General features: G+C 37.6%; 1 protein-coding gene across 6 annotated transcripts; it reads left to right on the top strand.

The window, feature by feature from the left end:
* Positions 1-542: 542 nt before the first annotated feature.
* LOC135680779 (uncharacterized) lies at positions 543-15591 on the top strand. 6 transcript variants are annotated; one of them, XM_089113669.1, is made up of 3 exons: positions 543-1307; positions 3242-8619; positions 8785-15591. In XM_089113669.1, exons 2-3 carry the CDS (start codon positions 3736-3738, stop codon positions 12022-12024), a joined length of 8124 nt encoding a protein of 2707 aa, XP_088969795.1. In that variant the 5' UTR covers positions 543-1307; positions 3242-3735; the 3' UTR covers positions 12025-15591. The 6 variants fall into 6 exon arrangements, with proteins under 6 accessions (XP_088969795.1, XP_088969794.1, XP_088969797.1 ...); XM_089113668.1 differs by having other exon boundaries at positions 3242-9965; positions 10131-15591; XM_089113671.1 differs by having other exon boundaries at positions 3242-7629; positions 8125-15590.
* The last annotated feature ends 1493 nt before the right edge of the window (positions 15592-17084 follow it).

The following is a 17084-nucleotide window of genomic DNA, read 5'->3' as shown; positions in this document are numbered from 1 at the left end:
AGCCAAAAGAGCTTTTCTTCAACAAAGCACAAGTTTTCGTTTTCTCATTGTGCCATCTTAGTTGAAAACTGTCGTGCACACTCCATTATTTTACTACTTTAATAAAACTGGCTAGAATTTTTCGCTGAATTTTTTAACTATTTCATTCTAGATAATTAGTAACGGAAATGCATTAAAACAGGGCTTTTCGCGTGGATTGATTTCCAGAATGCATTGACGTAGATTGACTTTCCGAGCAACTTAGGCCCGTTGTACGTTTTTCGGCGGTTTCTGTTGTCTTTAGTTGCTGATTAAAAATTACCAAGATTGTTTGAGGAATTTGTTGATAAATAATCGTTGTTATTTCATATCGATATTAGTGTTTGTTTCAATATAAGGCAAGTCCCCGTCGTTGTTTGCAATTTTTCTTTTGAAGTACATTGATCTTAACATCGAGATACTTTGTTCACGCGCTCAGTAGTGTAGCTAGGGTGCTAAGATTGGACGATGGACAAAGTCGAGTTGAGCGTTTTCAAAGAGACGTTTTGCTATTAAGGGGCGTCCACCCCCTCTTGCCTCCCCCTCACTACGCCACTGTACACCCATGTACATATGTACCTTTCAAAGACATTTCGCTATTTCAAGAAAAGGCAAGCAATTTGTTCATTTTAGTGGCTCGAACAGTTTTATCAAAGGGAAACACAACTGTCACTTGTTTTGGTTGTTCATTGATATAGTTAAAATGTCCATAAAATTAAGTGGGGACAAATTGAGGAGACATTATTTAATAGATAGGGTCTTTTATAAAATTCTGGCTCTTAACTGTTTAGTTACAAAAATAGGCCTTTGAATGGGGATTTGTTTTTCTTTTTTGGTTAGTAAAGAATCCATCTTCCTGATAAACTGAGTCACCGGGTTCGGTTTACAGAATACGAATTCCTATTCTGTTGTTCGGTTTCTAGCGCATACGAGGCTAAACAAAAATGTATCCGGAAGAATTTTCTCGGAATTCTCACAGGCGAGATCACCCTTGCAACTGCGCTTTCATTGATGCGGGCCTGTTGTTTCAAAATATCTCGTTAAGAAAGCAAAGCACTTGATTTGTTAATTAAGTCCCGGCTCCGAGTGGAAAAGTCTTACAAGGAAATTGCAAAGGACTCACGAATCTGTGACTAAATGATTTCTTTTCAGGGGGTTACATCGACAAAAGTATGCCTTCTTTCGCCAAACAGGATTTTGAAAGTACGTACGCATGGAGGAAAGGAAATGCTCGGTTTTAGCAAAACACCAGGCTTTGGGATGTCGGAACTGTAGATTTGCCTGTTAAGGTAAGCACAAAAAATTATTTAATGCTTAAATGAGGCATATAGCGAGTTTCATGCCGATTTTGTCATCCAAAGAGAAGTTATAGTTTTTGTGAACTGCCGTTATTTTTGTGACCTAAATGATGGCAAATTTTCATGATAGAGTAAGCTGTTTCAGCATCTTGCCGCAGTTTTGGCATAAACCCTAATAAAGTTCTTTAAAAAAACACCTTACTAAAGTCCTTGGACAACTATACCGGTCTTGTGCTTGCGTTTTTCTGATTGGCCTATTTCGACCCACAACTGGGTATATATTTTTCATCGTGTTCTTTCGGACCCTTATTCTGACGTTTTATGTTATGAGGAGTGTCAGACGAAAAAGCTTTTAGCCAATATGTTATGAAATGTTTGCTTTTTCAAAGCCATTTTAAACTCCCTTTTAGAAAAGCTGATATTTTCCTGCATGTATTGTGACGTACAAATGTTTCAGCGTAATAAGGTTATTGTATATCACTGGATTAATACTGTCCTTGGAGAACACACCGGATCTTTTAAGACAAGGGTGCTTAAAGTACTTTTAAAACTGCAATTCAGCTAATAAAGATTTTCCATAAGCTTTCCTAGAAACTTTTTTAACTATCCATGAAGTATTTGAATATTTTTTTAAGGATCAACACATTCAATTTACTTACTTTCCTTCCCGCTTCATGTGAAATATTTGTCACGTGAACATCGAATATTATGACACGTGCATAAAAGCATAGATGTTTCCTTGCACTGACGAACTAAGGACATATACATTTTTACCTGTTTTATTTCAGAATATATGTGTAATGATAATTTATATATCAAATAGAAAAACGAATTCCTATACTGGAAAAAAATATTTATGCGAACCATCGCTGTTATCGATGTGTCTCCTGTTAAAAAATTTTCATTAAACATGTTTGAAATATTCTGGGAATGATTGTTATTACGATGGGGCCCCCTTGTTAATGCCGGGAAGTAGCCTACTTCTACTTTTTGCAATTAATTTTTGAGAATTATTTTGCAAGAACCTCTCATTTTTTCATGTCTTAAATTTTAGTTATTAAGCTCCCTTGTGCTTACTTTATCAACACACCCTCCATGGCAAGTACCAAAGAAATTTTGATTTTTGGTTTAGATTTCACTTGAACTTAAAAAACCCTTTTTAAATGTTTCAAAGAGAGAGTTTCCGAGAAAAGGGGTATTTTGATTGGAATAAGGGGCACGTGTACCTGGTGCCCCAGTTGACCCCATTTTACCCCAGTTCCGACGTCCTTATGCGCTCACAGAGAGGTTAATGCCACCTCTAAATTGATGATGTTGACATCCCTAAACATATTTTTATTTCTGCGATATCATGTTGGAAAGTCGTTCAGCTTTTGAAACATGTTTTTGTGAATAATGATTTCATAAAGAGCGTTACCAACCCCCTGAACATTGTTTTAATTCATTATTGTTTGGTTTTTGTTCAATTTTCCTACATTGACTAGTTAATTAGGAAAATACAAGGCAAGATGTATCCTTTTACAAAGTTGTTTTTATTTGCGATTCACTCACCTCAGTTGATTACAAACATACTGCCGGCAGACTCTGAATTTTTATCCTCTCTTTCAAAGGATAGAATTTCGTAGGGATTTTGTAGCCATATCTAAACAGTATTTGGCTGGATTAGAGTTTGACAGGATGCTTTAAGTGTTTAATATACTTGCATACATAGATCAATAAACTGAAAAACTTTGGATGGACGTAAAGATTTAGGTGTATTTTGAGCTAAGCAAGACGAAATCTAAGGCTGGCTATCTGACTTCGCAGCTTTTCTAGGACGGTAAAGGAATCTGCTGGCTGCTATTGAGTCTGTGTTATGACAGTTGAGCTCGTATTAGAAGGTGCAAATCCAATTCTTATGCTGGATTATTGTTTCCTCTTTCAAGGGATTGGCATTTCAATGTATCTCCTTAGCATACATCAAGTACTAGACAATGTACAACAAAACTCTGCTGCATGTTTCTTTCTAGAGGGATTTCATAACAGCCTTCCGCAAGCTTTTGCGTGAGTAATAACAATTCGTATTTGATTCGAAATAACTAGGCTGCAACCCACGTCAAGGACTGCAAGCTCCTTAAACAGATCAGCCGTTTTGCAAGCGAATAAGAAGCGTCGGAATCGCTGAGATCCGAGATGGCTCAGGGCACGAAAGGTGAGCTGGCAAACAAACAGTAACGATATTGTTCAAATCCATTGTTTGACACTCAGGATTAGGCCAAACGGTTTATTATTTTTCATAAAGGAACCCTCGATTCGAAATTAACTTATAAACATTTTTAGGTATTCTGATAATGGCCGCTGTTGCGGAGATGTATAGTCAGAGTGAACAGCGAATCTTGAGGATGTTTTGTCTTTAAAATCGATTTTATCGCCAGTCGGCATGGAGCATTCAAGAAAAAAGCGCCGGGGTGTTGTGCTGATGTCAGAAGCAGCCAAGCGAAATCAACGACTTCTAGAAACGGTAAGTTTAGGCGGTTTTAGATACACTTCACGAATTGAATCTAGCTCCCGATTTTACAGACCAAGGTATGATAAGACACATTCTCCTTCGGCGACTATTTCTGCTCGGCCAAAGAGTTTATATGACTACAGTTCATGCGAGGTTGGCAGGTATTCAAAAAACTCGGATCAGTATTCACAAGGACCTTTGGATACTAACGACGGTTATTCGGACTCGCAAAACAGAGAGTTGGTCATTTTTGATATCGATAAAATTGGATTGGGTTTACGGTTTTCAAGGAATGGTAAAGAAAGTCAATCGTGTATTGGTGAAGAAAATAGGAAGCGTTCGAAACATGACAGACTAAGTTGTGTTCTCCCTGATACATCAGATTATTATTCATCTAGCTATTCTTTTGATGACAAAAAAGACCAAAAGAGAAGATGGGACATAGATGAAAACTGGAAAAAAGACACTTATAGAGATTATTCAATAAGAGACCGGAGATACAGCAACCGGAATTTAAGAGACCAGTTGTCCAGATCTGCAGTATTCCATGTTACCGGAGATGAAATAGAAACCGAATTTAGAGAGAGTCCCTATATTCAAGCACAAAACACACTTGAAATTAAGGGTCCGGAAGGTGGCAACCTGCAAGGTTACAATCAAAATGGATACCGACAATCTCAAAAAAGCGATTTTGATTACCGGAATGTTACTGGAAAACAATCGAGCAGTCAGGAATATTTGGAACAAAAAGATGACAGGCCTGTTTTTAGAGAAGAAAATTACATGGGAGCTGACGCTAAAAGTAATGGAATTTTAGAAAGTCGCAGTTGCTACACAAAGAATAGAAGTGAGCTAAAAATTGATTATCGTGGCTCTTTGGCAGGATTATCAAAGGAAGATGTTAAAGATAAAAAATCAATTAATGGATATAAACAAACAAAAGAGACTCATCAGGCAGAGATGCTGCAAATTAATTGCTGCAGTGAATATCAAAATGCTGGTACAGTTAGAAAAGAAAGATTGAATTTGGAGGTAAGTGATTCTGATAGATCAGTGGAGAAGCCAAGAGTCTATAGCAACGCTACGTTTGTGAAAACTGTGGGAGAAGTTCAATCAGAAGGCGGTGTTCCAGGTACAGAAATAGGAAATCGGTGTCTAAATAGAGAGGCGGACTGGTGTGAAAAAAGAGAAACTAAGAAAGGTGTTAAGAATGAGTCTGTTGATGTTAGAGAAAAAGAGATGTCTGACCATGGAAGTGTGATGAATAACACAGTGGATTTTGGAGATTGTGCTCTTCGTGGAAGTTTGAAGGATTCTAGATTAGAAGACATGAAGTCAATTACAAAGGATTCGCAGGTATTTGTTATGGAAAAAGAAAATATCATACCACAGGAAAATAAATTCTTATTGGGTGCTGAAATGAATGGAGATATTTTCAAAGCAAAGCTTAGCGAGATGGAGGTACTTTGTAGAGAGAACGAAGACAAGAATGTTAAAAAATCTGAAGACGAAAAGACCAATGTTCTAGATCGTCTTGAAATGGACACTGAATCTCTGCAAAGTAACGTTTTTAAAAAAGAGGAAGAAAGATGCGCAAGTAGAAATATCTCAACAAGTCCTGACAAGGACTTGGTGCTCAATTTAACAAAGATAGACAGTGAAGAACAGGATGATCTAGATTTTCAGTATCAGCTGGACTCAATAATTGAAGAACTGAAATTTGAGCTTGATGAAGTTGAGCGCAAGAAATTGGGAAGCTCTGATATTGTTGACATTGTTGATACTATTGAAGAAGGTAAAGAAGAGATTCAACAATATCCTCATATCAGTGATGACAAGAATAAGGGTAAGGCGAATGTTGCATCTAAAGACCTTTTGGTTCCGCGATTTAGCCTTGAGCCAATTAAAGAATACAATAGCAGCCAAGACAGGGATCCAATTATTAGTAAGATAGAGGAAAATAGCGATGTTAAACGACGAAATCTGGAAGAGACGGGACAGGAAGCATCAATATCATACAATGAGAACATTGAAAAATGTACATTTGAAAAAATGCAGCAGTTTGAGGTATATGAAGCAACTAGCTTTCAAGAAACATGTGCTCAAAGTAATGACGACATTGCAAAATTCCAAACAGATCGTGCAGCAAACTGCCAAGGACAGTCATTTGTCAGGGAAACTGGTGATACGGGCAATCTTTCGGAGGCATCGGGCAAGAAAAGCAATATAAATTTAAATGAGTCAAGTTCGTTGTATCCTTTTGGTTGTGAAAACAGGGAGATTGATCTAGTGGCTGATACTAAAGCTTTGGAACCTCTTAGAGAACTATTGTCTGAGAGTGACAGCTGCATGGAAGTTTCAAAAGCAGATGAAGGGAAGAGGAAGCCCGAATTTGAAGAAGTAATGAAGGGGCCTAGTGTTGATACTTGTGAATCGTCTTCAGAAAAGAGATGGCGAAGAAGAGCTTCTAAGTTGATTTTCACTTCAAGTGAAGAGGAAGAAACAGATGTTGCCGATGAAAATAAGAATGGTGAAGTCAATGCTGAGGTAGAAAGAGGAAGTAAACAAGTAATTTTTGGGCGTGATGACACAGAGACTGCTGTTAAAGGTATTGAACATTCAGATGGTGCAGAATCAATGATGGCATGTAATGAGGAATCCGGGAAAGATGGCGTTAATGAAGATATATTATCTGATTGTTTTCAACTTAAAAGTCAAAGAGACAAAGAATATCAAAAATTTAGTGATGCAGATGTTAGAGAAAAGGAAGAAATGACTGCAGAAATAGAGTCAGTCATTAATACAAAAGATATTGAGACAAGTGTTAAAGTACGCATGAGAGAACACAAGGTTGGAGAATCAAGCTTTAAAAGAGAGCCCGACTACAGACGTTGGAGTTGGAGAAGAAGAAAGTCGTTGTCTTTATCTCAAGATGAGAGCCTTCGTTCTTCTATGAGTCTAGATGAAAACAGTGGCAGTGGACAGACTAATTCGAGTATAGACGACAACAGCTTGCCAACAATAGATCCAGAAAAGAGCAGTTACAATGGAGGCTTTTTTATAGAGGAAATCAAAGCAAGTCTGAAAGAAGAAACGAATTTATCGAAATGCATTACTGAGAATCAATATTTAAAAACAAAAGATTTGGAACATAGAACTATAGAAGTTGACGAAGGAAAGATCGAAGTGACAGAGGCAGAAGGGGGCAGTGTACTGACCGGGTTAGAAGGGCGTCTATGTAATGTCCAAAACTTTCAACACGAAGTCGACCAAACAAAGGGTGATAGTTTTGATACACCAATATCTACCGCTACTAAAAGAACCAAAGAAATTGATGATTCTGAAGTGATACATCTGGAAGAATGCAGAAAACCAAAGACAGAAGACACTAAGATGTTATTTGCCGATAAGGGAGAAGATCATGTTGGTCATACTGAAGAATTTGAGAGTAATAGCTCTATCTTATCCTTAAGAGGAAAAGATGACATTAAAAACAAGAGTTCTGAAATGCCAAGTACTAAGGAATACAGACGAGAATCCAGGCTGTTACTTAGCGATGAAAAGGCAGAAAAAGACCAAGAAATTGAAAATAAAAAAAAGAATGGCATCGTATTGTCAGCATCTGCAGAGAAAGATAGCACTGAAAACGACAGTTCTGAGGTTTCAAGCTTGCGAGAATACAGAAGATCGTGGAGAAGACAATCAAGGTTATTAGATGACGATGAAAGCAAAGAGAAAGTCAGTGAAACTGAAAGTGAACTAAAGAATAGCTTCAAATCACCAGCCTCTGCAGAAATTGAAAGCACTGAAAACGACAGTTCTGAGGTTTCAAGCTTGCAAGATTACAGAAGAGCAAGGAGGAGAGAATCGAAGTTGTTAGATGACGATGAAAGGGCAGAGACAGGCAGTGAAACTGAAAGTGACCAGAAGAATAGCTTCAAATTATCTGTTTCTGCAGAGAAAGATAGCAATGAAAACGAAAGTTCCGAGGTTTCAAGCTTGCAAGATTACAGAAGAGCAAGGAGGAGAGAATCGAAGTTGTTAGATGACGATGAAAGGGCAGAGACAGGCAGTGAAACTGAAAGTGACCAGAAGAATAGCTTCAAACTATCTGTTTCTGCAGAGAAAGATAGCACTGAAAACGACAGTTCTGAGGTTTCAAGCTTGCAAGAAAACAGAAGATCAAGGAGGAGAGAATCGAAGTTGTTAGATGACGATGAAAGGGCAGAGACAGGCAGTGAAACTGAAAGTGACCAGAAGAATAGCTTCAAACTATCTGTTTCTGCAGAGAAATATAGCACTGAAAACGACAGTTCTGAGGTTTCAAGCTTGCAAGAATACAGAAGATCAAAAAGAAGAGAATCGGGATTATTAGATGACGATGAATGCGAAAAGAAAGTCAGTGGAACTGAAAGTGACCAAAAGAATAGCTACGAATTATCAGCCTCTGCCAAGAAAGATAGCACTGAAAACGACAGTTCTGAGGTTTCAAGCTTGCAAGAATACAGAAGATCAAGGAGGAGAGAATCGAAGTTGTTAGATGACGATGAAAGGGCAGAGACAGGCAGTGAAACTGAAAGTGACCAGAAGAATAGCTTCAAACTATCTGTCTCTGCAGAGAAAGATAGCACTGGAAACGACAGTTCTGAGGTTTCAAGCTTGCAAGAATACAGAAGATCAAGGAGGAGAGAATCAAGGTTATTAGATGACGATGAATGCGAAAAGAAAGTCAGTGGAACTGAAAGTGACCAGAAGAATAGCTTCAAATTATCTGTCTCTGCAGAGAAAGATAGCACTGAAAACGACAGTTCTGAGGTTTCAAGCTTGCAAGAATACAGAAGATCAAGGAGGAGAGAATCAAGGTTATTAGATGACGATGAATGCGAAAAGAAAGTCAGTGGAACTGAAAGTGACCAAAAGAATAGCTGCAAATCATCAGCCTCTGCAGAAATTGAAAGCACTGAACACGACAGTTCTGAGGTTTCAAGCTTGCAAGAATACAGAAGATCAAAAAGAAGAGAATCGAAGTTGTTAGATGACGATGAAAGGGCAGAGACAGGCAGTGAAACTGAAAGTGACCAGAAGAATAGCTTCAAACTATCTGTTTCTGCAGAGAAAGATAGCACTGGAAACGACAGTTCTGAGGTTTCAAGCTTGCAAGATTACAGAAGAGCAAGGAGGAGAGAATCGAAGTTGTTAGATGACGATGAAAGGGCAGAGACAGGCAGTGAAACTGAAGGTGACCAGAAGAATAGCTTCAAACTATCTGTTTCTGCAGAGAAAGATAGCACTAGAAACGAAAGTTCTGAGGTTTCAAGCTTGCAAGAATACAGAAGATCAAAAAGAAGAGAATCGAAGTTGTTAGATGACGATGAAAGGGCAAAGACAGGCAGTGAAACTGAAAGTGACCAGAAGAATAGCTTCAAATTATCTGTTTCTGCAGAGAAAGATAGCACTGGAAACGACAGTTCTGAGGTTTCAAGCTTGCAAGAATACAGAAGATCAAAAAGAAGAGAATCGAAGTTGTTAGATGACGATGAAAGGGCAGAGACAGGCAGTGAAACTGAAAGTGACCAGAAGAATAGCTTCAAACTATCTGTTTCTGCAGAGAAAGATAGCACTGGAAACGACAGTTCTGAGGTTTCAAGCTTGCAGGAATACAGAAGATCAAAAAGAAGAGAATCGAAGTTGTTAGATGACGATGAAAGGGCAGAGACAGGCAGTGAAACTGAAAGTGACCAGAAGAATAGCTTCAAACTATCTGTTTCTGCAGAGAAAGATAGCACTGGAAACGACAGTTCTGAGGTTTCAAGCTTGCAAGATTACAGAAGAGCAAGGAGGAGAGAATCGAAGTTGTTAGATGACGATGAAAGGGCAGAGACAGGCAGTGAAACTGAAGGTGACCAGAAGAATAGCTTCAAACTATCTGTTTCTGCAGAGAAAGATAGCACTGGAAACGACAGTTCTGAGGTTTCAAGCTTGCAAGAATACAGAAGATCAAAAAGAAGAGAATCGAAGTTATTAGATGACGATGAAAGGGCAGAGACAGGCAGTGAAACTGAAAGAGACCAGAAGAATAGCTTCAAACTATCTGTTTCTGCAGAGAAAGATAGCACTGGAAACGAAAGTTCTGAGGTTTCAAGCTTGCAAGAATACAGAAGGTCAAGAAGGAGAGAATCAAGGTTATTAGATGACGATGAAATCAAAGATAAAGTCAGTGAAACTGGAAGTGACCTAAAGAATAGCTTCAAATTACCAGCCTCTGCAAAGAAAGATGTCATTGAAAACGAAAGTTCTGAGGTTTCAAGCTTGCAAGAATACAGAAGATCAAAAAGAAGAGAATCGAAGTTGTTAGATGACGATGAAAGGGCAGAGACAGGCAGTGAAACTGAAAGTGACCAGAAGAATAGCTTCAAACTATCTGTTTCTGCAGAGAAAGATAGCACTGGAAACGACAGTTCTGAGGTTTCAAGCTTGCAAGAATACAGAAGATCAAAAAGAAGAGAATCGAAGTTGTTAGATGACGATGAAAGGGCAGAGACAGGCAGTGAAACTGAAAGTGACCAGAAGAATAGCTTCAAACTATCTGTTTCTGCAGAGAAAGATAGCACTGGAAACGACAGTTCTGAGGTTTCAAGCTTGCAAGATTACAGAAGAGCAAGGAGGAGAGAATCGAAGTTGTTAGATGACGATGAAAGGGCAGAGACAGGCAGTGAAACTGAAGGTGACCAGAAGAATAGCTTCAAACTATCTGTTTCTGCAGAGAAAGATAGCACTGGAAACGACAGTTCTGAGGTTTCAAGCTTGCAAGAATACAGAAGATCAAAAAGAAGAGAATCGAAGTTATTAGATGACGATGAAAGGGCAGAGACAGGCAGTGAAACTGAAAGTGACCAGAAGAATAGCTTCAAACTATCTGTTTCTGCAGAGAAAGATAGCACTGGAAACGAAAGTTCTGAGGTTTCAAGCTTGCAAGAATACAGAAGGTCAAGAAGGAGAGAATCAAGGTTATTAGATGACGATGAAATCAAAGATAAAGTCAGTGAAACTGGAAGTGACCTAAAGAATAGCTTCAAATTACCAGCCTCTGCAAAGAAAGATGTCATTGAAAACGAAAGTTCTGAGGTTTCTAGTTTCCAAGAAAACGAAAGATCAAGAACGAGAAAATCAAAATTGTTACTTGACAATGAAAATGAAGGAAAGAGTGATGTAGTGGAAACTGTTCAGGGTAAAGGTGTTATTTTAGATTGGAAAGAAGAATATAGGAATGAAACGGTAAGTTCTGAAGCTGCATCAGTTAAAGATTATCGAAGCTCAAAAAGGAGAGAATTACAGTTGACACTTGATGAAGAAGGGGAAGAAAGAGCTGATATTTCAGAAGCTAGCAAAAATGTTACTCATAAAAATAGAGAACATCGAAGACTGTCAAAGTTGTCAAAGGTCGACGAAAACCGTGACACCCTTGATCCTACATTTGTTGAAGATACCAGTAACGATAAAATTGGTTTTGAGGTTGAATATTTAGGAGAATCAGATAGTCCAAAGAAAAATATGAATGAGATTTCAAAAGAGGAAAGATCAGAGGACATTGAAAGAGAGAGCAAAACCTTGAAGGAATATCGAGAAAAGAAGAAAAGAGGCTCAAGTTACTATGAAATTGATGTTGATAGTGAAAATAAAATTGATAGGGACTGTATGTTAGAAAATAAACACAAGAAAACTGACAACTCGAGCTTCGAAAATGGACACAACGATACTGTTGCTGCTGCTGCTTGTGGAGGAAAACAAGACGATGAAGATCCATTTAAAATTAAGGATGTTATAATAAACTATGTTCCCACAGATGGCTATTCAAACAGTATGTGGAAACTCGATACAGTGTTAGAGTCTCCGATTGAGTATGAGGCTGCAGGAAGGCTTTCAAAGCAACCAAACAACCGTTCTTCAGATTTTGATGAAGTTGAATTGAAAATGAAAAAAGCTAAAGAAAGGGTGCGATCACTACTGAACAAAAACAGTGCAATTGAAGAGAGAATCGAATTTGGTGGCAGAGATGAAGATTATTGTGAGGACCAGCAATGGGAATATTTTCGGCAGCATAATAAACTTATACAACTTGCAGTATCAAAATTATGGCAAAAGGAAGGCTTTGATCCATCAAGACTTGTTAAGGACGACAAATACGACCAATACTACAATTACCAATGGACTAAGAGGTAACGCATTATTAAATTAGTATTATCCGTAACTCAAGTTTTCTGTTATCCATTTTAAAGACCCCTTTGCCAGGTTTTTTAGGAAGGGTACTCTCGTCAGCAAAAATGACTGCGTGTAACACTTTTCGTTGGTCTTTGTGCTGATGGTATTTCATTTTTGCATAAGATATCTATATGTAAGGCCAAAAGATGAGTGAGAGTATTTTCAGCATATTCCACCCCCTGGCTACAAATTTTCTCATCCCTGCAGCCCTTTTTCATCAAATATTCTCGAAATAAGTGAGTTAGAAGTTTAGTAAACTAGATGTTTAAATTGATTTTTGACGCAACCATTTTGTAGCCTTTAGGCTTCAAGCTTCCTATTTCAAGCCTTTTGTTTTGCTAGAAAGTTCCCCATTCTGTAGAAATGTACCATTAGCGCTGCCCCATTTGTCCCATCTTTGTACTTCTTCTATGAAAACTTCATTATGGTTACCTTTTTTCCTGACAAATGTCATGGCATTCGCCAACACCCTTAGTTAAAGCTAAGGTACTTGGCAAGTTACAAAGGTACTTTGCTTTTTTATAAAAAATCATTTTTAACTGTCGAGCAATTTTCGTGTTACTGATTAACTTAAAATAAACTTAAAGTTTCTTTTTCTTGTACTTTCATTAGATGACTGTTTAAAGAAAAATTGCAAGCGAAATTAGAAATTAGAGTTCTTTTGTATAAACATCGCTCAAATCTGTCATTTGGAATCTGACGAGAGCCCTTGTACCAAAAACAGTATTTTAGGAAATTTGTAAAGACATTCAAGAAAATTATTTGTCATTAACCGTTTATTACATCAGGCTATCCTTAAAATGTCCATATTGCATTTTTTTACTTAGAGCACATTTAAAGATGCACGTGGCTACTTAGAGTTGGTTTTTTATGAACTTATCTGGTCTTTTTATACTTTTGTAATATTGTTTGAGCTAGTTTTGGAGAAACGCAAAATCTAGGCAAATAAATCTGGAAAAAATTATAAATCTTGAAAATAACTCTTCTTCTCGTGTAATTATTGTATGTACTTAAAAAATTTGAAAAATTCACTAAATCTTTGTGGAAAATTTGGCATCATGCATTTCAAACCCCTAAAAAAGTAGGTTTTTAACATAAAAGCTGTATATTAAATATTTAAGATATAGTACTGAAAAGAGACAATGACAAAAACAATTATATAGCAAAAGAATGCCACACACGATTTGTTGTTAGCATTACGAACGTGTTTATTTAAATGTGTTTATCTACAAGCTGTGTCACAAACATGAACGGTTTGCCAATTCTCAGAATAGACAGTGATATTACTCCCTGATATGTCTTATGTAAATCTTTACGTCATTACGACACTACGTCGAAGCATTTAAAGTAACCTTCTTAGTTTCAATATTTTCTAGCATTTTTACTTTAATTAATTTCATGTATTGTGTTCGTCTATGTACACGTTGTGTGGAGTGAGGGGGTACCCAATAGGTCCTTGATTCCTGAATTCTCGCTACGTTTTAAGCCCGACTCCCGAACATCAATTCCCGAATGTTATCGGTTCCCGAATCCCCCTCACAGAGTTCGCCAATTCCCAACTTCAAAAAATGACGATTCCCCCTTCCCCGAAAGCATATTGGGCCCCCTCGAGTGATAGATCATTGAAGTTATAACCGCAAAATATAGCTCTAAATTATTCACAAAGTGGAATAAATGATGTGTTTTAGCTCGATCAAATAGCCGGATTTATCTGGTTTCATATAATAATATGGATGTGTTGCGTTCATCTAGAAAAGTTTTAAAATCAATCGTTGTTGATAATCTCAGCTTTTTTCTTGAATCCGAACTCTCTTGATAGAATCCCTCCTTAAGTTGATTTTTCGACGATGTGTCTTGTTACAACTGGCAAACCGAAGAATATCTTATTTAGCAAAATATCATAAAAAGCTGGCAAAGGGGTTTATACCCTAATATAGCCTCATATTTGCTACCGTGCCTACTAGATTTGCAGTGTAAAGTTATGCTACCTTGCATGTGTAATTCCAATATGCCATGTGCTTATGATAATCACTTATGCGTCTCTGTGAATGAGTGCTAGAAATGAACACCCTGAACTTCTTGTTTTTTCTATTATCAACGTCACAAAAACTCCAAATCTGAAACTTTGTGTTTAGTGTTAGTATCTGGTGTCAAATCCGTAGCTGTGGTATCTGTGAAAGACATTTTAGATCCTTTTCATAACGAGACTGCCTAATGAAGAATAGGTCTGCAGAATAGGAGAAACTGGAACAATCACCAACTGCCCTCTTCTAAGGTGGTAGTGAAAAATGAATCTCAGTTAACAAGACACATTCTTCAGGACTTCAGGAGACATTTATATTAGCATCATACTCTGAGCAGTGCCTTCAACTAGATAGCACTGCTCCCTTGTTTCTTCGTCTCTGACATGGGCGAAACGGATGGAAAATGTTTCGAGGGCGCTTGCCGTTACACGATTGCTTTAATGAGGTAGAATTGCCCGATTGGAGACTAAAATGTCATAAGTTTTGCCTGATTCCCAGCCCTTTTGTCTCCCTCATCTCTATGGTCTCTTATATTTAGTTCACAGTACTCACCGGGTTCCTGTGCTTATTAAATGTATCATCATAAGACATTTTTTCGTAGATTTAAATTAAGAAAATTGCGAATTTATGGTTACTGTACAAACAATGAAAACCAGTAATCGACTTAAACCTTTTTTCAATCAATAATGAGCAGAAGAAATTGCATACACGCAAGCAAGATGTTGACTTTCTACAAATGTTGAAGGTTTCTGTGCTGTGTTGCAGTTTAGTGTGACTTGGAGGCAACCGTTAGTCTGGAAGTGGAAAGAAGAAAAAATGAGCTAAGATGTCTACTGGTTTAGAAAAATTAGTCCTTTAATTCAAGCTACGATATGTTTGTAAGACAGATGTTCAAAAGACCGAATTGTGTTCTACCACAATCTCATTTAAGAACAAAAATTATTTCTATGAATAAAGCAAATGGCAAATAAGTTGGTCTAATGTGTACCGATTGATGAGAATTGTAGTTCGGTTTTCGGAGCCGCGGAATTCGTTCCTCGATTATTAAGAGGTCAATTGCTGATGGTACCTTCAAATGAAATACTAAGTTGTGACTGTTTGAATTTTCTCGAAGAAAAGTAAAGCAGCCGTTTAGAAGCTCCTTGATTTGATTGGTTTTAATTATTAGCGCACTTTGACATTCTAAGCCACATAATAAATTTTTTATGATTAATAGCACCCCCGATGCCCAAAGGTTTTAGAAAAACAAGTAGCTACACCCCTAATGCAGCCCCCTGTGAGGGCCTTTTTGTACACACATTTTGCCAATCGCCCGAGTCCTGATCAAACAGGTTTGCTTTGGCAGCTTTAAGGAATAAAGGATAAGAAATATTACCAAAACTGCTTAGTATGTTATATTTCATCAGGAAAACTTTCATAAAATAGGCTCCGTTCAAGGATCTCCGTGAATGGTTACATTCTCATGTCAAAGTGCGGCAAATATCCACACCAAGGCAGGGACGCCGGAGAGGAGGGAGAAAGGACAACCGTGCCTCTTGCCCTTTGATAGGAGGGGCAAGAGAAGCATAAGTGCTATTTTCACAAAAGTGTCCTTGAAATAGGCCTTTTGTAATTATTAAAGAGATTCCTACGAAGACCTGCCTTATTCATGAAATTTTTTTGCAAAACTTGTTAAATAAATTGCTTATGATAGCAGCTAATCCATTAACAAATGCCTACAGATCATCGATAAAATGACAGTTACGTCTTGTCCAGATTCACCCAAGGCGCTGTAATTCCCATTCAATTTTACCCTTTGCCTCTTGAAGAACAAAAGATACAGGAGCATATCAAAAGATGGGGTGGCACATGTAGGTAAAAAGGGGCAAAGGAGCACCTTCGTGAGCTGCCAATAAGTACTTTGTATCTGTTTCTGAAAAGTGAGGGGCACGTGACACCGGTGGCTCTCCTTGTCCTAGGTGTACGAGAAAAAGTTTTGCAAATTTGAAAGATAATTACTTTCTACACTATAGGCATGTATTCTGCTAGAACAAGACATTTTAGTAGATGATATAAAGGGTTTTGATCGAGTTCGATAGCTCACTAAGAACGGCATCAAAATCTTTATTTCTCTCCAGTCTTTTTTCTCCCCTCTTGAAACCGAAGATCCATAGACATGATATAGGCATTATGGGGTAACAAATTTTCCAGTTTACAAATCGAAGACAACTAACCGAACCATTTTTGTTCTGTTAGTTCCAGCTCAGGTTGTCGTCGACCGTTCTCCCGAGGTTCTTATCTGCATGAACCCAGTTTATCGACCTTTCTAGGCCTGCAACTAAAAAAAATTAGGTCTTATTGATAGAATTTGATTTTCTTTATGAACAATAAGACAAATTTTTTAGCACTAGGGCTGGGCTTTTTTGGTCGCATCCACTCTGATATTTTGACAAATTATTTGTGTTTATTATTTCTTTAAAATTATTATTGAGTCGATATATTCTCTCGAACATGACGTACTATTATCATCTGCGGTCTGCTGACATGTTTGTTGTCCTTTGCGGAAGAACTTTTTAGAAGATTGGCGATATTGTTATCGAAACTGTGGGCTGAGCGAAGTTTCGTATATGAATTGAAATTGAATTGAATATGAGGAAATTGCAGCCTTTGTTAGAAAATGTTTTTTAATTGAGTTATAGTTGATTCATGAGTTAAGGCCGGGTTACACGATCACTTTTTACCATCACTTTTTTCGATATTGGACCAACATGCTGAAAAGTGATCGTGTAACATACCAAAATTTTCCAATTTCGCTGCGGAATTTAATGCGCTTATCAGTTGTTAATCCTCTATCATTGGAAATCTTACTCTGAACGAAAGCAGAGTAAAATCGAGTTCATCACTTTTTTTCAAAGGCGCCGACAAACTCTTACGTCATAAAATGTTTTGATGAGAAGGGAACGGCCTAGATATTCGAGAAAAGAAGAAAAAGACGTGAATTGTGCTCAGAAACATAAT

Source organism: Rhopilema esculentum, chromosome 18 (genome assembly GCF_057945365.1).
Source record: "Rhopilema esculentum isolate cy_ngs chromosome 18, ASM5794536v1, whole genome shotgun sequence".
Taxonomy (NCBI): domain Eukaryota; kingdom Metazoa; phylum Cnidaria; class Scyphozoa; order Rhizostomeae; family Rhizostomatidae; genus Rhopilema; species Rhopilema esculentum.
The sequence above is the reverse complement of the archived record's forward strand: the minus strand, read 5'-3'. Positions and strand labels throughout refer to the sequence as shown.

Coding starts and splice junctions, on each gene's coding strand:
- LOC135680779 (XM_065194955.2), top strand. CDS start 3,736: ATGGAGCATTCAAGAAAAAAGCGCCGGGGTGTTGTGCTGATGTCAGAA.